Consider the following 25845-nt stretch of genomic DNA (forward strand, 5'->3'; position numbering starts at 1 on the left):
GCCCGAACTCTGTGATACCATAAACATAGAAAGGGGTCTAACTCTGACACAGATAAAAAAAAAACTAACCACTCGATTCAAATGCCTAAAAAATATTAAAGTAGGTAAGATATGAGTAGTTTGTCGTTTTCCTTGCATAGATTAATGTTTTAACTACTTGCATGCCAAATTTCAAGTCACTGGTTCTTAAAATAACAAAGATATACGTCATCGTTTTCCCGAATTCACTTGTTTATTTTTACTAGGACATTTACCGGTCCAGGTCACGGAGTCGTTTCTCGCCTATGACAGCAGCGAAATTTAGACTAGTATGGAAGATTTCGGACCTGTCAATTAAAATTTCACATCAATTGTACGCTACTTACTTCCTCATATTTTAATAATATTCTTCGTGTAGACGTTACACGACTTATTTTTCCTCAGCAGCATCAACTGTTGACAAGAGCTGCCGTTTTAATGAACGCACTAAATACCCTATAGACTTAAAATCTCAAATACCTTAAAACTGATCAAAACATTATTCTTGTGATATTGCACTTAGAGAAGGAAATTGAACATTATTTCTTTGCTTATCTAATTTTTTGGTTTTTGTTTATTCTATTTCATTTAGATTATTATTACCCATTTTCCCCTTCTTTAAAGTTTTAGACATTTCGAGTATTTAGTGTATTCGTTAAAATGGCAGATCTTGTCAACAGTTGTTAGAGAGGTTAGATCGTTCGCCCTGCATGCGGTAGGCCGGGGTTCGAATCCCGGCCGCGTCAGACTTAAGTCATAAAAACGGGTAGTGACAGTTCCATCGCCAAACGCTTGGCATCAGGGGATGTCCCATGTCGCAGTAGGTGTGGCACGCTAAAGAACCCTCACTGCTTAATGACCGTAAGCGCCGAGCATAGGCCTAAAATTTGAAGCCCTTCACCGGTCTTGGTGATGTCTCCATATGTGTGAAAAATTCTCGAGCGAGACGTTAAGCAAGATACAGTCAATCAATCAATCAAAAACTCTAATATATTATGTATAATACCTTCTATTTAATGATAAGAAAGGATGATATCATGAATTTGTATCTGAATACCAATAGTACATAAAAAAGTTTTTAAATGATTAACCCAGTCTGCATTTCTGCATGTATTTGCATAACAATAAGATATCATCAAATGATATAAATATATACAAGTCGCCGTTTTATACGTTTTAATTTTCATCCACTAATAACATTTCGCTTAAAATTTCTTTCTTTTATTTCTTTGTTTTATCACACGGAGGTACACAGGGGCACAAAGGAGGCACAGGTGACATCCACGGAGTTCCTCCGCGGACTTAAAAGTCTACTTCGCTCAGAAAAATGACTTCAGATGTGCCTACAATTTTAAAGGTCAACCGTGTTTTATAAAAAAAAAAAAAAAAAAAAAAAAAAATTGGTTCACGAGGGGGATGTTTAAAAAATCTTTTGATTTGATTTTTGATTTGATTTTTGATCACGATTTTTCGATTGTGTCCAATACAGCGAAAAAAAAAATGAAAAGTGGGTAGAGGGGGGGGCAATATATCTCAAATCTAAATGTCGTGATAGAAAATATACAAGTTCCTAGTATTTTAACAGTTCTAATTTACAATCATAATAAGCCCCAAAAATATATATTAACCTATACGTCCATTTTATATATTTATTTTTTTTTTTTGGTGTTTTACACTGTGATTCTCATAACGTCAATACCATGACGTAAGCATTATGACGTTATTTAGTTTTCATGCTGAAAAACAATACAAAGTTTAAACGACTGTAAAATGATAACTAGAGAAGATATTGTGATAAAATAAATTGTTCTATGACCTATAAATCTTAGAGCATCAACTGTGAAAGTCTCATTTATTTTTGCGAAAGGGCCAATTTTAGTACTTTGTGGCTCAAATCCTTTTGAAAGGGTTTACAGGGACTATATTTTGTGGCAGAATCTTCTATTTCTATACTCCTATACGTGTATTTCAGTATTATAATTTATGATACAAGTAGTTGAGACTTGGAACTAGTTCAAATGTTGTAATTTGTTAATTTGGTAGATATATTTTTCGAAATAGAACACCAATTCTTAAAAGAGTCCAAATTAATTGACTTGAAATTTTATATAAAAATTTTGCCAATAATTTAAAAATTTGGTTTCCAACCCCCACTTTCTATATTTCCATATTAAATCGTAAGACAAGACCTTGAAAATTATGTGAGATTTTAGAAATTGACATTACTCCTGATATGTCTTTTTAAACTCTCAAATTTGATATCTTGAATGTTTTCGTATACCAAGTGCCAAAAGGTCATTATTTCCATTACTTGCATTAAAAATTTGTATATGTATTGTTAGAAGGCATGATTATGTATCTATTTCATGTATTGATTGATTTCTATTGCTTATATTGTGTTAACATCAACAGACAAATCAAGTTAAATTAAATAATTTTTAAGTGCAAAAAGGTCATGTTTCGAACACTGTGGCTTAATAACAAGCATTGCGACCCCAGTTTTGCGTTTCCATTTCCTAATTCTCCTACGTAGAAATTAGAAATGCACTTCCCAAAAATTTGACATTACTCCGAATGTCAGGTGAGAGCCTTTTTAAAGGAGTACGAGCTGTAACTGACGGTAAATAAATGGAAAATAAAAGAACAAATATTTAATGTATTTCTGATTGACTATATAGAATCAGAGCGAACCTGAAGCAATAAACCCGTCAAATCAGCAGAAAACGTCGATTCATGAATCACTGTTATCCTGTCAGTAATTCCTGCTCGTTAACTCCAATGTGCATTGACCTCGAAGGTCACCAATTCGGAAAAAAGCAAAAGAGAGGCTCTGAGCACATGTCAGATTTGTAGACAATTTAACATGCCAATTTCATAGAAAATTCACTATCGAAACTTCATTTGAGTGGCACATTTGCGCAATTATCACTTTCTTACACTTGTCGTAGTTTTTGTCATTCATGGATTATCTCCCTCATGCATAGCTCTTATCCTTAGATGAATTGGACTCCACTTTTTTTGGCACCCTGTTTTTGGCTATAATAGCTCTAAAATTTCATTGTTATTTCGGATTTCCAACATTTCGCTTGAGCATCACTGAAGAGACATTATTTGTCGAAATGCGCATCTGGTGCATCAAAATTGGTACCGTATAAGTTTTACATTGTGACCCTGGGTCGAGGCCTCTGCTCGTGGACTGTTAATCCCCAAGGGTCTCTACAGCCCAGTAGATAAGTACTTCGTTACTAACTTGAAAATACGGATGTATATTTAATTGCTGTTATAAAATTTAGAAATTCATTTCAAAATTAAGGATTATCTCCCTCGTGCACAGCTTTTATCCTTAGACGAATTTGACTCCACTTTTGTTTGGCACGCTGTTTTTGGCTATAATAGGTGGCAGGGGACAGTTTCTTTGGTTTTGAAACATGTGGATAGGGGTATACACCAAAGTCAGATTATGACAGACTAATGAAAAATCATATTTCCCTTTTATGTCAATACATGTATTTCATATTAGTGTAGTTAATAAATTATGACCCTAAATTTCATGTAATCTATAAATACTGGTGCTGGTGCACAAAACATGCTCTGAGCAGGTTCCCCTTTTTTGCTTTGATTTTCCCCCATTTGGGCTAATCCGCACCACCCCCACACCATCACAGTACCAAACATGGGGATTTAGACACTGTGCACAATCAAGAACCCTATCTGCCCTTCTCAAAAATCTACCTTTCATATGGGGCCATCCACCTTCCCTCACAGCTACATACTTTTTACTAGACCCTGCATGTTTTCACCGGAATTTCTTCAGCAACTGACCACGTGTCTTAGTTTCGTATTTGCACCCATCTATATGCTAGGAATCATGGTGACACCTACATGTTGTATATCAACATTTTTACTAAGCACTCAGCTACATTTGACATGCATCCTAAAATTATTGTATACATTTTTACACATGTAATATCACTTCAAATACGGGGTAATTCCATTTTTTGAAAAAGTTGACCGGGCCTATAGTGCGAAACTGTCCCCTGCTACCATAGCTCTAAAACTTCGTTGTTATTTCGGATTTCCAACATTTCGGTTGAGCATCACTGAAGAGAGATTATTTGTCGAAATGCGCATCTGGTGCATCAAAATTGGTACCGTATGAGTTTTACATGAGAAGAAAATGCCTATTGGCTTTCGTGGTCAAAGGTCAAGGTCGTAGTAATTGTTAACAGTGTGTTAAATCATCGTGCGCCTGACCGCCCCAGACGTATAAATTTTGCCACGGGCACGCAAATTTTGCCACGGGCGAGCAAATTCCCTGGTATAGACCTAACAGGGTGACATCGAATGTTTCAAAATTTCTGCAAAACAAAATTTATATGAATCAATTCTATTATCGTAACGGTAACGAAATTGTAACAAGCCAAGCAAAAACCTCGTCAATTTTATGATCGGGGTCGAATTTTTCCTAGTGTTTATTTGTTTCCCATCTCCACAATTAGCAACTGGTCTAGCATATTGTCAGTATGTCTCTAGCCTCTACTTGGTCTTTGAGAAATAAACGATAGATTTTTTTTTTTTGGAGATCTCCGAACTGCGAACGATTGAGATACTAAAATAGCATCAGTCTCCACCTGACCAAACGCATACAACCTAAGCAGACGACTGCTTTCGCGCTCATAACTGCGGATAAAACCATACAAGTGCCATGAATCAAACTGTCGTACGTATGTACAGCAAAATAAAAGAATATCTACACTGTTTTGTTATTGAGAAAAAGAACAAAATATGTGCACACTAAATATATCACAAAGCCGTTTCTTCAAGCTCCAACACTGAGCTCTATATCGGGATTAGTGAATATGCGACATTGAATACATTTTTATACCACTCTTGGATTATCATACGATGATTCAATGCTTATATATAAATTATAAACTTTTTCTTCGAAATCCATATATTTCTTTAGTATTAAGTAATATATTTCTTTTTCCTTGAAAATTGGTCAAAAATCCCCATTGACATGCTCCCCTGAAAAATCTAGGCTGACGAACTATATATTTTCTAATGAATTTTAAGATTAACATCTTCTTGCGATCATACTTTTATGTTGTACAGGCTTATTTTCTTTTCTTTTCTTTTATTTTCACCGGCTACTTTTATAGCAAATCTGTGAAAGTTGACGACCGAATGTTTTTTCCATTGATTTTAATTCATTAATGCATATTTTATCGTCTATCAAAACTTGAATAAAATCTATATGGTAGAAAAGAAATTAAGCTCATCGTCGTTCATAAGTAGATAGTGATGAAAGTAATTCAAAAATTGGCAGTTATTTCATCAGGGCTAGTAGATCTTTGGCAGGACTGACAACTTTTACAAGGAGTCAGTCTTGCATGTCAGGCTAACTTTTCATCGACTCTCAAACACTGCCATTGATAAGAAAAACTTGTAGACAGAATACAGACCGAACTGTTGGGGCTAGGACCGTCAAACTCGGTACACATACTTCCAATGCCAGGTTTAGATTGCCTTTTGTTTTTCAAGGTCAAGGCCGTAGTGTCACTTAATATGAACACCTTGTAGGCAGGATACAGACCGAATGGTTGGGACCAGGACCGTCGAACTTGGTACACATACATTTACCAAGCGGAGGATGCCTATTGTTTTTCAAGGTCAAAATTCAAAGTCTTAGCGTCACTTAGTAGACAAACCTTGTCTTCGTTATGGATCCAGATGTTGTCCTGAAATTTAGTCACACGTTTCAGTTTGCATTTCAGCTGGATTGGTGACATACTTTATAGGTAAAAGTAGGTCAAATATTTTCTCTGAAATGTTCAAAATGCTGGTCTCCATATCACTGCCCTTTTGAGGGTTATCTTAAAATCAGGTTTTATTCATCATTCCAAAACCACTTAAATAACTTGTGCCGGAATATATTTTGGAAAGCTGCATGATGTCCATTTCTCAATAATTGTTGTTAGTTTTCACCTAACATATTTCGCAATTTCAAATTCCTTGACAAATGGATAGCTTTTATGACAATTTTTTGTGAAAAGAAGTTAGGAGATCGTCACTCTTATATGCTTTGTTTTAGTTTAATGGGCACATTTTGAGCCAATGTGGAGTTCATATTTTGGGGTTTGGGTTGACTTGATTTCATTTGCAGGGAATGCTATTGTATGCACTGGTACACATTAATGACTTCATTTTTTACAGCGTGTCCTGTAGGATTTTATGGTTACAACTGCCATGCGACCTGTAATCATGATTGTGGTGTTCCTGGACGATGTGACAGAGTGACAGGAGAATGTGAGGGTGGTTGTCAGCCAGGGTGGAAGGACCTAAAATGTGACCAACGTAAGAAATATGACATCAACATGTTAATGCATGTTCAAAATTACTTGAAAAATCTGACTAATTTTTTTCCAAGAAGTAGAACTTGATAGATTAGTAATATTTGATAGTGTTTTCATTTATCTAATATCCAGTTATTTGTTGTACCATTATTTGAATCTGATCAAAAATTAAATCAAGGTTACCATGAAACAGAAAATCAATTTTGCTCATCGACACTTTCCATGCACAAATTCCATGCCTAAAAAAAAAAACACAAGAGAGTTAGGACTCACCTGCAAACAACATGATATAGTGATGGTGGTAACTTTTTTGTACGGATGGTATCGTGACATCATTTAGACAAATTAAGTATGTGTCATATATACATGTAATTTCTTCCGTCACGAAACATATGTGTCACGAAGTCATCTTACTTTCCTACAGTTGTAACATTTAACACGAAAATGGGGTCTGGATAACTTTAATGATATTGTGTAATCAATGGCATTGAAAAAAAATCAGTTGAAAAATTCTTAAGCACTAACTTTTGTCTTCAGATGAACAAAATCACAACAAGAAAAATTGTCAAAACTGTGGGAAAAAGTAGTAACCGACCAAAGCAACAGAGTGTAGTAAATTTGTTTGATATTTTGAACTTGCTATCCCTCGTGAGGCCATTTTAAATGCCCTACCCCAAACCTTTTCTTAACCCATCCTCTCTTGACACATCTTAAAGGTTTAGAGACTGCATTTCACCTTTTTTTTTTTAGAAATGTAAAATATATATACTCTAATAAACAAAAGGTTTTCGGTGCACTATTTTGTTTGGAATGTATGTGAGATAAAGTTTCAGAAGATATCATATTCCTTGATCTTGAAGAGATATTTGAGATCCAAGGTAAAATGAGTGCAGGTTTTTTCTTCTTATTTTTTTTGGGGGGGGGGGGGATATACTGAGGTCATTCTTACTAATTACAAAATAAGGAATTCTCATTGTATGTGCAGATTTACCTACATAAATACATATACTACAATCAATCATTCAATTGATCACATTTGACTGATATATAACTATTGCAGGTTGCAAAGTAGCAACACTTGGTACAATTTTGATACACATACACAGACAATTTATATTATAGCATTGTGCGGTGTCTGTTTGCGTTTTTCTGTCCATCCATCAGCACCTTGTGGGGAGGATTAAAAGTACTGATAAATGCTAGGATATTAGAACCTAGTGCAGATGTTACCCATGGTAAGATGAAGATGCCAGATTTCATTATTCAAGATGAAAGGTCATGCTTTTATGGATAATCATGAATGAAAAAACAATACTAATAAGCTAGGATCATCAAACTTGTGTACATCTTACTGATGATTGGCTATTTGGAGTGAGAATGTTTTTTCCTGTTCATGAGTTCCTAATCTTCCAAAATAAATATAAAATCAATGCCTGTAGTAGTTAGGTCTATTTGGACAGTGGATAGCTCAGTGGTTAGAGCACTGGACTATTAATGCAGGGGCCTTGGGTTCAATGCCTGGTCCAGCCCAAAACTTTCTCCTTTCTTACATTTGGTTCCGGTGACTATCCTGGACTTGCAGGTTATCCTATCAAGGACAAAAGAATCTAAATTGTTTGTCTTGAAGAGCGAAAACAATCTAACGAAAAAGAAGTGAGTATGTAGGGTTATATAGACGTGGATATCAATCGAAAGCTCAATAGTTAGATCACCTGAATGCAGGGTCCCTGTGTTCAATTCCCGGTCCAACCAAGTTTTCTCCTTTCCTATACTACAAAATTAATGCCTCTTAGATAAAGGGATTTGAGTAAAGAAGTACAGGTTGGAATTATATATTTTATATAGTTTTTATATAGATATTTTTTTTTCAGATTGCGAGGATAGAACTTATGGAATAAACTGTTCAAAGACTTGTGGATTTTGTCATGAAAGTGTACACTGTCATTTTGATGATGACCATGATGAAGAGGAATGTACAGAAGGTTAAACACATTTTGATAACAATTCTAAGATGTAATTTCATATCTCTTGGACAGATCATTACAAATATACATATACACAGCCAGTATAACTTATTTATAAAAAGTTTCATAACTGACTACAGTTACAATGCTGTTGCAGCTGCTACCTTCAGCGGCCGCTAGAAAATATATTTTGAGATGAGCACTATCGTTCTTAATCACAAATATCAAATTGAGTTATCTTTTAATTTGTTAATGTAGAAGAAGAAATATTCGTTGGAGATGAAATTTCGTGGAATTTTTCAACAAAATTAAATTCCAATGATTTTTTATCCGAAAACCGTGTAGAACGACTTATATGGTAAAGTTATATGATGTTCATTTAATTATAATAATATTAAGAAATAAGAAATACACAATAAAATTAACCATCCTCATTAAACAATATTTAATACTATGTATACCCGTGTATCAAAGCATATAAGGATATATTATTTTTATCTTTGGTATGTATACTAGAATTAACACAGTCCAATTTCAATTAATTTGCGTGTCCCTGTCCCACTTAGACAGTCTGGTAGTTACATAATGGTCACTCATTCATACCCGTAATCCCTGTAAAGTTGAACCCCACTGGAATACACTCTGGGGTCCTTAGGCAATAGGTCAAAGCAGTTGGCGTTGACAAATTTGATTTCACTTACATGGAGATCAACAGCAATGCCAACAGATACATCTTAGAAAGTTGACTGGAAACCTTATCTGAAACTTGCTTTTAAGAAATGATATGAAACTCAAATTAACTTTGTGATCACATGGTTGTAATTCCTTCATGTTCTTGTGGGCACAAAGATTTTACGGATTTTGTTATTGTGTAGTAGAATTTTAAAGTTCTTTTTCTAATGGACCTTGGAAATATCAAAGATAACAACAGTATTGTCCGTGTTTCTGTCTGTGCACCCGATTTGTGTCCTTTGTTAGTATACAGGAACAGTGTCTTCATACTCAAGATTAGGTTTTTTGTTGGTTTTTTTTTTTGGTTGTGACTTGATTGAGAACAAAATGGAAAAAAATAACTGACACAATTACAAATAATGAACTCTAAGGTAATCTAAATGCCACTCATTGATAACTTATGGAATACAGTGAACCAAATATTTCGCGATTTTACATTTTGCCTTGGTCTTTACAGAAGATAAATAATCGTTAATAAATTTTAACAATTGCCACATTTTGCCTGACTGTTATAATATAATGTGATTAGAATTTCGGCAGCCCAACAAAATACACTTTAACAACATCAACTTTGGCATCAAAACATCAAGGACAGGTCATAACACAACAACAACCTGTTCATATCAGAAGTTCAAACATCAATTGTAGATGACCTTCATGAAAGTCAGTAGAAATAATATACCCTAGCACAGTGTAGGGTATATTGTTCAATCAAACTTAACGGCATCAACAAAAATTGGCCTGAAGAGAACAAGTATTTAAAACACTGAACATATGAACTAGAACCGTTGATATAAGTTAGATTTTCGTTACGCCACGCCCACAGGTGTAAATCTGTTGTTATAGTATCTATGTCAGAGGAACTCCACAATGAAGCTGTGTCCTTTTATTTTGGTTTACTAGTGGAGTAAACAGTGGAATTGACAAAAATGATGTATTATATGTAGGTACATACTTTTACTTAATAAGGTCATTTTGGACAACATGAGTAAAAATGGAAACTAAAGTCTGAGTTATACTTCTCATTGTTTTCAGTTGCGTCAGAATGTGATCATGTTAATGGTACATGTATGGAAGGATGTGGTAGAGGCTATAGAGGGGAAAATTGTACTGAACGTGAGTAACGATTAATTTAATGCATAGTATTTCTTCAATTCTCAAATTTCTTTTCACCTGAATATTTACTTTGTTATTTACATAAGGAACTAAAGATAATATTTCCTTAGAAATTTGTGACTTAACAACCCAGACTATTGATTAAAAGAAAAATATTTATGTATCCTGTTCATGGAAGGGAGACTAAATCGTAATTTTGACCAACAGAACTTGTCGAACAGGTATTCCCAGGAAAATTGGTCTAATTCGCAAACTTGAATTTAAAATTATGAAAGATGGTGTTTAGTAAACCAGAAGTGATAAAAGAATTAGGTAGGTTACATGAGGAATATGTTTTGGTTCCAGCTGAAAAAGCTAGTAACAACATTGTCTTTGTTTGTAAGGCTCATTATTACAACTGTAATGTAATTGAACTTTGCATTACTTCCACTTTTGGCAATCGTATATTTGCACCCAATTACAGAAATTGTGCTTCTTTGTCATTCTGAGTGATTATGGAACTGTGAATAACACCGAAGAAGTAGGAATGCTTTGTGGACGTTTAAAATTGAAACATTGTAACATTTGTTTTATGTTTGAGATTTATATTGAGTTGTTTTTTTTCTATGCCAGTATAGTGATGTTTTCATATCAGACGGGAAGTGTATTACTGCAACTTATTACATGTACAACCTGTTTATAAATGATATATGAATTACCTATTGTAGACCTTCAATTTCTGTTTTGAATACTTCCCGTTCTAACGTTTTCACTTCAAACACTCCTTTGCAATTAGAGCGGATTGTTCTCTTCTTTGTTGTCGTTAGATGTAGACCATCAAGTTTTTAAACATTTCTGAATTAGTTTATGACCATTATAAATTCTTTTATAATTACATGTATTATTTTTTTTAAGAACTTTCCAACTCATATTTTTTTTAGCTCACCTGATCGTCTGTTGTCCATTGTCTGTCTGTCCTTCTGTGTATACTTTTTTACATTTTCTACTTCTACAGAACAACTGGACCAATTTCATAATGCAGATTCAAGTTTGTTCAAATCATAGCCCCCGGGGGTTTGATGGGGCCACAATAGGGGATCAAAGATTTACATACAAACATATAGGAAAAATCTTTTAAAATCTTCTCAAGAACCACTGGGGATTCCGGTTAGTATAATCCCGTGGGGATCCGGGTTAGAATAGGTCCTCAGTTCCCCTTGTTTGTCGAAAGAGACGACTTAATAAAACGGTCCTTTGGATGAGACCACAAAATCTGAGGTCCCGTCACAGCAGGTGTGGCACGATAAAGACCCTCCCTGCTCAATGACCATAAGCACCGAGCATAGGCCTAAATTTGCAGCCCTTCACCGGCAGTGGTGACTTCTCCATATGAGCGAAATATTCTCGAGAGGGACGTTAAACAATATTTAATCAATCAATCAAGAACCACTGGGCCAGAAAACTGAGATTTACATGAAAGCTTCCTGACATAGTGCAGGTTCAAGTTTGTAAAACTCATGGTCCCCGGGGTAGGATGGGGCCACAATAGGGGATCAAAGTTTTACATACATTTATATCGGGAAAATCTTTAAAAATCTTCTCAAAAACTACTGGGCCAGGAAAGTGGAAATTTACATGAAAGCTTCTTGACATAGTGCAGATTCAAGTTTGCTAAAATCATGGCCACCGTAGGTAAGATGAGGCGACAATAGGGGATCAATTTTTACTTACAAATATATAGAGAAAATCATTAAAAATCTTCTGATGAAAAATTACTTGGCCACAAAAGTTTACATTCAAACGAATTCTTCCTGACCTAGTCCAGATTCAATTTTGAAAAAATCATGGTCACCGTAGGTAAGATGAGGTGACAATAGGGGATCAATTTTTACATACAAATATATAGAGAAAATCATTAAAAATCTTCTGATGAAAAATTACTTGGCCAGAAAAGTTTACATTCAAACGAATGCTTCCTGACCTAGTCCAGATTCAATTTTGAAAAATATTATTTTTTCATTTCTCATCAACTTCATCGGGGTGGAACTAAAATTATTTAGTATAATACAAATGGTCTTAATTCCTGGACATCTAACATAAAATCTTAGTGTGATAGAACGTCCCTAGTAAATTTCAAATTTTATTACTCCAGGGTGGCATATGTTGATCCTATAAAGAAAATACATTCAGTGTTTAAAACTTTCCTCTGCTCCGGGATATCTAGGAGGCATACTTGTTGGAAAGTTCTATGGACCATGAAGCCCTCTACCAAAATAGTTCAATGGACCATATTTACCAAAATTGTGAAATCTATTGCCCTTGATTAAGGTCTGTAAAAGAGGAATTAAGCCAATATTTTACACAAATCATTTGATCAAAGAGTACATCTGGATCCAGAACTAACGCACTGGCATTAAAAAAAAGACGTTAGAATAAATATTTATCTTGGTATACTTTTATAATCAACATATACTTAGATTGATTAATTAATCAAATTGTTTTACGACCCGTCAAGAATTTTTCACTAATATTGAGACGCCACCCGTTGTAGGTGAAGTACCATAAATTTAGCACTGAGGGTTGTAGCAGTGAAGGTTCTTTGATGTGTCTACGCCTCCTTTTTTAAGGTCCTCTCAGAAAGACCCGTGATTCTTACTTCTAAATGCCGAACGTTTTGGAGAAGGAGCAATCGCTATTTATGTTTACAGTTTAACTCATGACCTTCCGGTTACAAAACAAACACTCTACCACTGAGTCACTGTGACTGATCCATATATTAGAAGATGAGTCTTGACACGAAGGTTGCTTGATAGGATCAGGCCAATACAAAGGTTATTTGACTATCATCAAAGACACTAGCAAAATTGTCAGGAGTAATTGTTCCAGCCATTGAGTTTGTAATTGAAGCTCATAATTGGCTTGAAAACTTGCTCATGACCAGACAGCATTGATACCCCAAACGAATTTTAAAAGTATTTGACCAAGTTATGTGTCGCTCTTCAAAAATTTACATGTATTCAATGAGGCCATAATTAATTCAACCATCTATTTTGTTTGTAGATTCGTCAACTATATGCTATATTTAACTGTTGAATGTTTTTCCTTCGTTTCCCTTTTTACAGCATGCCCTGCAGGATTGTATGGTTACAACTGCCAGGAGACCTGTAATCATGATTGTGGTGTTCCTGGACGATGTGACAGCGTGACAGGAGAATGTGAGGGTGGTTGTCAGCCAGGGTGGATTGATCCAAAATGTGACGAACGTAAGAAATATGAGATTACATGAATACGTGTGATAAACATTTGGCTACAGTATTTCTTCACTTCCGCTCAAATGTCTCCAAAACCAGTAAAAGCAGAAGCCACATGTATCCATGGTGAAATCACTCGCATGGATCTCTACTTATAAAATAACAAATTTTGCCAATAAACTCCAAAACGCTTTCTCCAGAGTTACTGCTTGCACCTTTAATATTCTTTCATCCGTAATCTATAATAGAATCTTATTTGATTAGTAAATATATACCCTAAAATAGCAAAAATGAGAATAAAATGGCAGATCTAAGCCAATTATCTGTTGCTGTTTTTTAATGACAACTTGAGATAATATGATATGAAGTAAATTCGATGTTTATCGGTGCTTGGTTTTACTCTTACAGAAGAATAAGTTCTGATAATTTTAGAATAAATAAAATATGCCTATTCGGTTTTTTCAATCCGTGATTGTAGTTTTGAATCAGCCTTATGGAAATTTCCAGATCGAAACAACACTGTAGACGCCTAAGTCTACAAGCAATCACATATTCTCGGGTCTTTCCAGCGAGTCGAGAAGTTGCGATTGGGTTGCAATATGATCAGCTGAAAATTGTGTAGATGTTCAGTGTTAATTTTACCTATAATAGTTTTGACTAGGTCCATATTTATCATTATATGAAGATTTATAATCATATATAGTTTATGTACATATCATTAAAAAAAAAAAGGACACCCCCTCCTGAGACTAACAATCTGACACATTGATAGTTTTTTTAAAACGATATTCATTTAGATGTTCCTAATTTTTCCGTGATTATAGAAGTCATTTTCACGATTTTTTGTAATAATTTATCAACAGTTACAGATACGTAGAAACACATGGATAAACACAAAACAGTTTTTATTTTGGTTGAACATATTTTGTGATGAGAAAGATCTTGAAAGTAAGTAATAAGTCGAAAAATGTCCAATATATCAGGTATCGAATGGTCCGGGACTGTTCTTGGAAGTTTGCACCTTATAACTTTAAAGTTAGAACATTTTACCGAAATTAGGTTGTACACTACCTGGCAATGTCCAAGAAATCAGGCAACTGTTTACAATAGAGCAGTTTTTCCGTTTGTCGTTCATATAGTGCATTATGTTTTCGATTATTGTGTTTGACGGGAAGAAATGACGTGTATTCATAATATTGCTCTTATATTGTCGCAATGGACAAACGCTACCATTATAAAGTTAACATATTCGCAATACCAAGTTTCAAATTTCGAAATTATGAATGACCGTTCATTTCGTCTTTGGTCATGAAGAATTACAATTGCAATTGTAAAATCATTATCAAATTTTCAATTCGGAGAGAGATTATTTATTTTACAGAAGGAAGATCTATTGATTTAATTTGGACTTCCTAATAATCAAATTTTATTTCCTGTATATGATATTAATAAAGGTATATGATATTGATTAATAAAACATAACTAATGCATGCAATGCAATTATTCCAAAATTGTTCTTAATATATTTGAATTAAAGATTCAAATCATGTGTGCACCAATTCATTTCTGATTTCCCGTGCTTGTGCAGGGTTTCATCTAGTTTTGAGAAGAAATTGTAGGCCATTGGGATTTGACTCAAATTTATTTTCCATGTATTTTTCAGATTGCCCCGAGAGAACTTACGGAATAAACTGTTCAAAGACTTGTGGATTTTGTCGTGAAAGCCGTCATGATGACTGTCATTCTAGCAACAACACTTCTGTTAACGGGACATATATTAACAGCACATGTTTGGATGAATGCGACAAGGAAGGACATAATTGTACAAAAGGTTATACATATTTAATGATCATTCTAAAATTATAACTTAATATCTTTTGAACAGGTCTATACAAATTTACACATTGAGGTTGGTATGGATTATGTGTGTTACTGTTACATGTAGATGCTGCAAGATCTTCTTACTACCTCTGGCTTGTGGGTAAACCTTTACTTCCTATGGTGGAACACTGGACTCTTGTGCTGGATTGTATTGATTGAATTTTGTTTAACGTCTCTCTCGAGAATTTTTCACTCATATTGATACATAGGGATCATCTTTAAAGGGGAAAATTAAGACTTTCGGTACGTGACATTCGCCTAGATATGTATATGAGCTTCAAACAAGGAGCAGTGTTTTGAACATTTGATAATAAATTAAACTTGCCATCATATCAAATATCAAAGGTCATTGTCAAATGACAAAAAGTTATGGTCCAGACAAAAAATTGCTCCAAAAATTCCATTATTTGAGCCGTTCCTAGCAAAAAGGGCCCAAACTTGTTTTAATGCTAAAATATGGACTATAGAGAACAATCCCTCAAAATACAAGAAAACGTTGTGTTTTTTTTTCATAATGACGTTTTTTTTAAAAAACATTGTTGAATAAGCAAATAGTCTTTTGCTAGGAACGGCTCATTTTACCTTTACGTAAAAGGTCAAGGTTGAAGGTCATCAAAAATGACACTGACACACTGTCTTATCATGGTATACTCGCGTACCAAATATCATAATCCTGTGTCAAAAGACAAAAATGTTATGGTATGGGCAACAAAATGCCCGCAAAAATTCTATTACAACCCTGTACATTGCATTTGGCTGTTGCATAAAAGGAGGTCAAATGTCAGCAAAAATGGCACATGACACATTGTCTTCTCATTGTATACCCACATACCAAATATTAAAGGCCTATGTCAAAAGACAAAGAAGTTATGGTCTGGACAACAAAAATGCCCCAAAACTTATATTATTTGACCTTTACATAAAAGTTCAAAGGTAATCAAAAATGGTACGCGACACACTATCTTATCATGGTATACCCACATACCATACATAGATAGAAGCAGCCTTTTTAGGCTGCCAGTAATACACTGCGTACACGAGTTTTAAAACAGGTGCAGGTGCTATAAAACTTAAAACAAATTCACTTTTGACCTATTGTACTGACACGAAAGACTAGGTTCCTGTACGTCAGTTTATTCAATTAATAGTAAAAAGCTGTAACAAAAATAAATACACAATTACATAAAGAAATTCAGAATAACTTACAATAAAGGTATTCACTCACGATTGACAAATAATTAGTATTTTAAGAATATGAAAATTTGTATAAACAATTAACTTCACATTATACCAATTAATTATGCAGTATTCAAAAAATATAAATACTAGTATGACTATAAAGTAATATCGAATAAAAGGAAATTATTACTTTTACTACATATATCTCATAAACAATGGTTGACTATGCACGAACTATTTCCCGCCAAACAGGTACATTGTTTACCTGCACTTACATCCAAACAGATAAATACTGCATGTCATAAATAAATGAAAATATAATAAAAACTTACACTGTGGGACTACAGGATACGATAAGGGGTTGTACTCTGTACAAGGTGTGGTGGCATCTTTGCCGTATGTAGTGCGCGTGGAGACTTCTGTCTCTGAGCATCTATGTCGACTGACAAATCTGATTGTACTAACTGGAGAGTTTAAGACAAGGGCAGTAACTCATGAAAAGTTCTACTTCTGAGTAATTCGTACGTAAAAATATTCGTGTTACACAACACCTATTCTTTAATTTTCATTATATTCCTTTTATAAAATATATGTACATACTTAAGGTCATTCAGAATATAATTAGCGTAAATAATGTTAATCAATATTTTGCTTTTCTTTTTTTTAGAGTCGTCAGAATGTGATCATGTTACTGGTGAATGTGTGAAGGGATGTGCTGTAGGTTATCAAGGCGAAAATTGTACTGAAAGTGAGTAATGATTGATTTAGCATTTACGATTTGTTCTGTATTGTGTTTTCACCTGAATACTTGTTATCTAAATAAGAAACCTGAAGTAATCGTAAATCCTTCCATAGAATTATATACTAGCGGAAAAAAGAAACTGTACGTAAAAAATTAATAAAAATATAAAAAGTAAAGTGTTGTATGAGTACTCAACCTGTTAAACATCGCGTTCGATTCGTCTTAATAGCCACAGCACGTGTTTCTTGAGTTTCGAACTTAAGCGACACGTAGTCAATAACCAATTAGAATTTTTTGCATTCATTTACAGTATTCAATGCATTGAAACAGAAAAACATTGGGTATTGGAATAAAATTTTGATTGAGAGATGCCTCGCATGATTGAAAATAATGGTTTGCGTGGTGTTGGGATGCTGGAAGATCAGATTTCTCAAAGCAATGTGGCAAGGCAGTCTGGAGGTCATATTAATACTATAAATGCTTTTTGGAGGCGATATCAGCTCGGTATCGCCCATGATCAGGACAACCACGTGTGACGTCACGTCGGCAAGATATGGACGTCACATTTGCAAAATTGATTCCAATCGGATTCTTTGACTGCTAGAAACATCCCTGGACATCGACGGACATTAATAGTTAAGTCCTCGTACCGTAAGGAACACATTCCGAGAAACCAGCATTCGTCCTCGACGTCCTGCTATCCGCCCTGTTCTCTTTTGGCGTCATCATGTTGCAAGGTTAGCGTGGTGTAGGAGGCATCGTCGTTTCAATAACAGAGATTGGGCGAAATCTCTGTTTACGGCGACTGCCGAGTTCGGGCTTACCGTCGTGCCGGATAACGTTACATTGACGCCTGCGTTACTCAGCGCCGCCAATTCGGTAGTGGGAGTGTGATGGTCTGGGGTGAAATTACAGTACATCGAAGGACTCCTTCGGTGATAGTGAGAACAATTTAACCGACATACGCTACCGTAAAGAGATTATACGTCAGCATGCCATTACATTCATTCACAATGACCAGCGAACGTCATTCTGTGGTAGGACATCGCACGACCGCAAACTGCACGCATTGTTAATGACTATCTACAGCAGCAATACGTGAATGTGCCACATTGGTCTGCAAATTCACCGGATTTATTGCCTATAGAACATGTTTGGGATGAAATGCAACGACATTTACGTCAAGAGCCCAATCCCCTACTGCTTTGGACGCTTTGCGTCCTTCTTTATTACGCATATGGTGGAACATTCCCCTAGGTATTCCTGCACAGCAATCGCTAATTATTTTTTTTCTGTAATAGTAATAGTAGGAGTACAGTAAATTTCGAATATAATGAACACGGATATAGCAAAATTACGTCTATAGCGAAGTGAAATTGATTTCCCCGGCAAATTCTTTATATATTCTATATAAAAATATGTATCACGGTCCTCATTAAGAGCCGGCACCCGGCGATTTCTCGCCCCCTACTTTGAGTAAAATCGCCGCCTACTTTCTATAGTAAAGACAAAACAAGGCCGTGCCATATATCATTATTAAATTTAATGAAATACTTTTAAAGTCGTAAAACTTGTTTTTATTTTACCAAGAGGCTCCATATGGAGCATATTGGTACCAAAAAGGTACGATAAACAACAATGTTGTACACAAAGGACGAAGCACAACAGAAAGTCGCAGTTCGGATGCAGTATTCACTTTGTAAAGATTATTTCCGGTGTTGTTTTTGGTAATTCCGATCCCGATTTTCTTTAATGCAAAACGAAAGTAGAGTGAAGCATGGAGAAAACCACGGGCCTGTTAGGTCATTTTGCAAAGAAACCAACGTTAGGTAGCATTCACTGGGAGTTGAATCTTCTTCAAATTTAAGATTTAACCTTTCTACATATTGCATTGGACCGTTTAGGAAGAATGTATGTGAATTAAATGTAATCAATAAGTTTTATTATAAAAGATTTGTTCGTGACAATGTTGGTTCACTACAAAAATGTAAATGAAATTAAGGATTCGGAAATGATTGCACTACTACATAACACACCAGCAGAAATATGCATCCACGAGTCTAAAACACATTGCCGACAAAACATGTCATGCCTTACTATAAAATTTTCTATATAGAAAAAATAAATTGTTACCAGTCACTTGCATGTATATTAACACATTTTGCTGACATTTTACAAATGATTTTAATGCTAGATTTAAGTGCTTAAAACCCATGGAAGTGCCTCCTACGGCCTTCTAATTTTCAAAATTTCCCCAGGGGAGCATGCGCCCGGACTCTCCTAGCAAATCGCGCCTTCGACGCTCACATATTTCTCCGCCTACTTTTCCTAAAGTCATCTGCTACTTCTAAATCTATTGAGAACCCTGATGTGTCTATAACGAACACGGATATAGCGAATTTACGGATATAACGAAGTAAATTCATATTCCCCTTTATTAAAATGGAACATCAAAATCACCTTTTATAACGATTTTTTTTTTAATTCAAGATTTTTAATAATCGCTTGTTACGTAATTTCTGTTTCTATATCTTCAAAAGAGTTTGTTAACGCAAAACAATACTTACACATACATTTAGCAAATAGATTGTCGGTATTGTTTACTATTCTCGTTAATTAAATTTGAAGTTTAATTGCATTTATTTTATCGTACACTCGTTTATTTGTGTAAAGCAACATGTAAATTATAACTGCGATAAACTGTTTGTATATATTGCACATAATTTTGTTGACATTTTTCTTTTGACATGTTCTTGCGTGACTTAAGGTTAATCTATCTTCGTGTGATGTCATAGGTTTTGCAAAAATCTTTATCAAATTAAACTTTGCGCATGATAGAAATATATCTTCAGAGAAATTTTATTCACTGCATAAAATAAAAAAATTGGTAAACTATTGATATTGAAAAAGTGTATATTTTCTACAGATAATCAATTCTTTATAATTAAAAAAAATTTGTCAAGGGCAATAACTCCTATGCTGGTATTCTTCTACAGCATGTCTATTATGCACGATTTCCCTAATATCCACAATTAATTTATACATATTTATGAATTAACAGTTTTTTTAAACTGTTGACATTTAAAATTTGTCATTTCAACAAGTTTTATCTATTTTAATTATTCCGTACAACGAATATGTGTGATTTTCTGATGTTAATATATACTTCCGGTTTTTTTTTTTTGTTTTTTGTTTTTTTAGGTCACCTGAATTCATTCAGGTGACCTATTGCTATCTGTTTTTGTCCGTCGTCGTTCGTTGTGCGTCGTGCGTTAACATTTGAACATTTTCAGCTTCTTCTCTGAAACCCCTGAACCAATTTCAACCAATTTTGGCATATAGCATCTGTGGGTGGAGGGGAACAAAAATTGTGAAATTCGTGGTCCCTGCCCCCTGGGGCCTGAGGGGTGGGGCAAAACCCATCAAAATGAGTGTAATTTTAAAAAATCTTCTTCTTTATTCCTGGACATCAAGAAGTCAAACTGTGGGCATAATTATAATGAGTGTTGAGCCCTCTACCAAAATTGTGAAATTCATGGCCCCTGGGGCAGGGGTTCTTGTGTTAGGGTGGGGCTCTATTGGTCATATAGTGAAAATGGAGAAATTCTTTGAAAATCTTCTTCTCTGTCTCTGGGTATTAAGTAGACAAACTAATAGCATGGTAATGATGAGCAAGGATGCCTCTTTATACCTCCCGCAACAAGTTGTGGGGGGGGGGGGGGGTATACTGGAATCGGGTTGTCCGTCTGTCCGTCCGTCCGTCCGTCTGTAGATGCAATGGTTTCCGGGCTCTAAAGCATTATCCTTTCCACCTACCATCACCATATCATATATATGGACTACCCATGGGATGAAGATGTTCCCTATCGATTTTGGGGTCAAAAGGTCAAAGGTCAAGCACACTGGACATTGAAGTAGCAATATGGTTTCCGGCCTCTAAAGCGTTATCCTTTCCACCTACAGTCACCATATCATACATATGGACTACCCATGGGATGAAGATGTTCCCTATCGATTTTGGGGTCAAAAGGTCAAAGGTCATGCGCACTGGACATCGAAGTAGCAACACTCAGAAAAGAGGTAGTTTATACCTATTACCAACACCCTTTGGGAGATTGGGGTAAGCAGGGGGTATTCTTAGTGAGCATTGCTCAGAGTACCTCTTGTTAAAAATTGTGAAATTCATGGCCCCTGGATCAGGGGTTCTGGTGCTAGGGTGGGGCTCTATAAGTCATATAGTGAAAATGCATTATTTCTTTGAAAATCTTCATTCTCTGTCCTTGGGTATTAAGTAGACAAACCAATAGCATGGTTATGATGAGCAAGGATGCCTCTTTCAAAATTGTGAAATTCATAGCCCCTGGGTCAGGGGTTCTGGTATTAGGGTGGGGCCCTATTGATCATATAGTGAAAATCCATTTTATTTCTTTGAAAATCTTCTCCTCTGCTGCTGGGTATTATGTAGACAAACTAATAGTATGATAATGATGATCAAGGATGCTTTTTTCAAAACTGAAATTGATGGCCCCTGGGTCAGGGGTTCTGGTGCAAAGGCGGGGCTGACCACATAGCTATTCAATGTTTCTTCCATCCAAAAGTAAAATTCTTATATTTAAACACAAACCTAATTCAAACATTGGAAGGTTGTTACATGATACTTAGGTGACCTATAAGGCCCCCGGGCCTCTTTTTTTTTTTTTTTTTTTTTTTATGTCGGACATCTTTAAAAATGTGACAACATACACATTTTCTTCGGTTATTGTTTAAATTTAACTATATTGAATGGAAATTAATACAGTTTTTGCACTTTTAACCATTATTATTGATAAATCACACGAGGATCGATCCACCTTAATAATCCCTCAAAATAAATTATCATATATAAATCGGTGTGTGTATTCTTGTATAAAAAATTCTTCTCGAAGATACATGAAATACGTTTCTGGTGTGTCAATGGGTCCGTGTTTGCCCAACTATCTATTTTAGCGAATTTTTATAGTGTCCACAGAAATTCGCTATATCGGAGTTTTACTGTAAGTACTATACCAATCTCTAATATCACGGAGTGGTATAGAATATAGACCCTTACTCACACTATTACAGACAAAATTACCGTTCCTGTGATTTCTGCAAACCTGATTCGTTCAATACGTCGTAGGGGCGAAGAATGCATTTGTGCAAATGGCGGTCATACACGCTTTCAAACTTGTGAAACAATTTTTGCATCCCACCCCCTTATTTTCAGTGGTTCTTCGTATCAACCATATTGGGCATTATCCATGAATTCATGAAAATAGATAAAGATATACACTGTAGGTATAGCAATGTATCGATCATTTTATATGATAAAATCCTTTATAATGATACCAGGACTTTAATGATCTACCGATTCAGTTATGAAGTATTTGGTTGGATACCTTAAATGTTGATAAATTGAATTGAATATATTTAGAGTGTAAGGAAGGATTCCATGGTCTTAACTGCAGTGAAATATGCAACAGAGATTGTCGTCATACATGTCATCACATAACGGGATTGTGTCCAGAGGTATGTTGAAATGATATAACATGCATAATAAATTTCGTCAAATACAAAATATTACAGTAAATCACGTTAGATCAATTAAAAGAATCCTACTTTATAATTTCCCTGATGGTGGAACCAAATAGGGACCATCCACATTTTTCTTGTCAATCTACCTGAAATGCTTTATGCATTTGCGAGCTCAAATGAACCTCTTTGGTTGAAGTTCTCCTGAGTCACTCAATGCAATTGGTAGATTGTATATTTTTTAACATTCCACTCGAGATTCTTTCACTCATATAGAGACGTCAACATTGCCGGTGAAGGGCTGCATAATTTAGGCATATCCTCGGCACTTACGTTCTTTGAGCAGGAAAGGATGTTTATCGTGTCACACCTGCTGTGACAAGGAGTACTCGGTTTTTTGCGGTCTCATCCGAAGGATCGCTTTGTTAAGTCGCCTCTAACAACAAGCAAGGGGTACTGAGGACCTATTCTAACCCGGATCCCCCGGAAACACTTCAATTTGTGGTTGTCCAACATAGTGGGTTAATATCATTATAATCACCTTCTTATGTGGCCTTTTTAAGCAAATTTGGTATCAACAACTTTTGGGTAAATGAAACTAAACTGATGTATTTCATAGTCACTGCACCCTTGGGGTTTGAGGGCTCGAATTAAAACCATTTAAAAAGAATCTGACTTCATAATCTCCCTGATGGTGGAACTAGAAGGCGGCATAAGTTTTTCTCTCTCAGTCTGTTCCACTTTACCTTTTGCATTTGTTAGCTCAAATGGGCATCTTCTTTACGGAAAGTAACTCCAGCTGGACACCTGATCCCACCTTCTAGCATATTCGGGAGGCCATTTTGCCAAACTCTTAATTTTGATTTCGCCTTTTCATATAATGTTTATAATGTTTGAATATTTTCTTCTTCACTTGCTTGATGTTTAATAAAAGCTTAATGAATATTTAGCAAGAACGGATAACCCCGTTTACTTGATCAAGCTATAGGGCTCACGGCGGGTGTGACCGGTTGACAGGGGATGCTTACTTCTCCTAGGCACCTGATCCCACCTCTGGTATATCCAGGGGTCCATGTTTGCCAAATTCTCTATTGAGAACACATCTGCGTGTGTATTGATTCTATTAAATAATATTCAGATGAATAATAAGGCCTGTATGCATCTTGATTCGTGATATAATAGGTCAAACAAAACCACAATGAGTAGAAATATATTGATTGTGTTAACTTTTAATTATAAAGTTTGCTACTCTGACTGATTTTTATGTACAGGTACCAGAGAGCTCTTTGAATGTAGGAGCCATTGCTGGAACAACAGTGTCAGTGTTCGTTGTCCTTGCTGTCATTGGTGTTGCGTTATACTTTAGAAGGTAAAATATTTTCATTTCACAAATAACATACATGTATATTCTCTATGATTTCTCATTGTATTGATAACTTTTGATCAAGGGCAGATATGTTGTTCTGGTTTGATAGCTGGGGTGAAACTGTAAGTTTGTTATTTCTGCCAATTCTTATGGACATGATTGTTTGTACTCGGTATCATGCAGAGTGAAGATAACGAACAGTGATAATGCATATAATGCATATATATGTGTAAATGGTTTTGATTTTTTAACGTTCATTGACAATTTCTTCAGCAACTTTATTATTTACGACTTCATTTTAACGGAGAATTAAGAGGAAAATATAAGGTTACTATATACAATATTTAAAAATTTACCAAACAATTGCAAAAAAACTTATGGCAATCAAATATTCCACCTTCCCAATAAAGAGGGCTTTACTGTGTAATCACTTCAATATTCAATGCCATAATTTTAATTGGTTTTTGTACACATAATAAAACACTTGAATAAAACAATCAAGTCATATGCAAGTGTATTTTGTGGAGAGATAGAGGGGGATATGTTTTAATTAGATAACAAGTTCCACCTGTTCTACCGAGTATCAAATTCCTTTTCGCCATTCTTGTCTGAGATATATTTGTGTGTTTCATAAAATAATCTCCTTTGTAATAGTGCAGCGGGCAAGTTTCAAGGTTACTCAGTGCACCTTGCAGTATAAACATAATACTTCAGCCTTAAAATGATAGCGCTTTGTATATCACTATTGTTTTCAATACAGCTAAAATAAAGGATTTCTTTGTAATACCTCTCTGTAGCTCAGTCTATATTACACAGAGAGTACATGATTTGTCTCTTTTTACAATGCAAAGAAAGTATGCCACAACCTGATGAATGCTGATTCTACCTGAAGCCAAATTCTACAAATCATGGTGTAAGAAAAACACCCCATATTAGCCTTTCACGGGCGTATTATATACCGTTGGCAGTACTCTTGATTTACACCCATCGAGGACAAGAAGTGCTATGGTATACTATCATCTGTCTGTCTGCCCGAACCTTGTAGGCAAATTTCAAAATGAACGATAAGCTCCAGGATCTTACAACTTGGTACATTTGAACACATTGATGTGAGAAAGATGCCTATTGCTTTTCAATATCGGAGATTAAAGGCAAATTAAAAAAAAAAACCTTGTCAGAATACAGATCTAACTATTAGAGCTAGGATCTTACAACTTGATACATTTCATCACTATGTTGAGAGAAAGATGCCTATTGTTTTTCATTGTCAGAGATCAAAGGTCAAGGTCGTGGTATCAGTTAATAGGAAAACCTTGTAGACATAATACAAACTTTTTAAGAATTAGTACATTTAATCACCATGATAAGAGGAAGACACCGATTGTTTTTCAGGGTCAAACGTCAAGGTCATAGTATCAATAGTATCAACCGAATTATTGGATCTAGGATCTTACAATATGGTACATTTAATCACTATAATGAGAGGAAGATGCCTATTGTTTTTCAAGGTCAAGGTGGTGGCATCACTTAGTAGAAAAACCTTGTTTTCGTTTTCCAGACTTTTTTACCTTCCTCGAATACATGTATTACCCTGAAATTCTCTCTCTCTCTCTCTCTCTCTCTCTCTCTCTCTCTCTCTCTCTCTCTCTCTCTCTCATAGAAATAATGAAAGGTTCACGGTTCACATTTCAACTTGATTGGTTGGTTCACC

At 35.2% G+C, this 25845-nt stretch overlaps 1 protein-coding gene and 1 long non-coding RNA gene across 2 annotated transcripts in view; one reads left to right on the forward strand and one right to left on the reverse strand.

Moving 5' to 3' along the window:
• The window catches only part of LOC125676543 (multiple epidermal growth factor-like domains protein 10), a 114903-nt gene that overhangs the window by 78354 nt on the left and 10704 nt on the right, over positions 1-25845 (forward strand). The window contains exons 10-17 of the mRNA XM_056160870.1: positions 6235-6375; positions 8246-8356; positions 10106-10186; positions 13288-13428; positions 15080-15247; positions 17144-17224; positions 22671-22765; positions 24040-24137. Coding sequence (XP_056016845.1) covers positions 6235-6375; positions 8246-8356; positions 10106-10186; positions 13288-13428; positions 15080-15247; positions 17144-17224; positions 22671-22765; positions 24040-24137 — 916 coding nt within the window. The remainder of the gene's footprint in view (positions 1-6234; positions 6376-8245; positions 8357-10105; positions 10187-13287; positions 13429-15079; positions 15248-17143; positions 17225-22670; positions 22766-24039; positions 24138-25845) is intronic.
• On the reverse strand, positions 16418-17010 carry LOC130053368 (uncharacterized). Its single transcript, XR_008801930.1, has 2 exons — positions 16809-17010; positions 16418-16452 (listed from the first exon to the last, which is right to left on the reverse strand). It is a non-coding gene; the product is annotated as an uncharacterized LOC130053368 (long non-coding RNA).

This window comes from Ostrea edulis, chromosome 3 (genome assembly GCF_947568905.1).
Source record: "Ostrea edulis chromosome 3, xbOstEdul1.1, whole genome shotgun sequence".
NCBI lineage: Eukaryota > Metazoa > Mollusca > Bivalvia > Ostreida > Ostreidae > Ostrea > Ostrea edulis.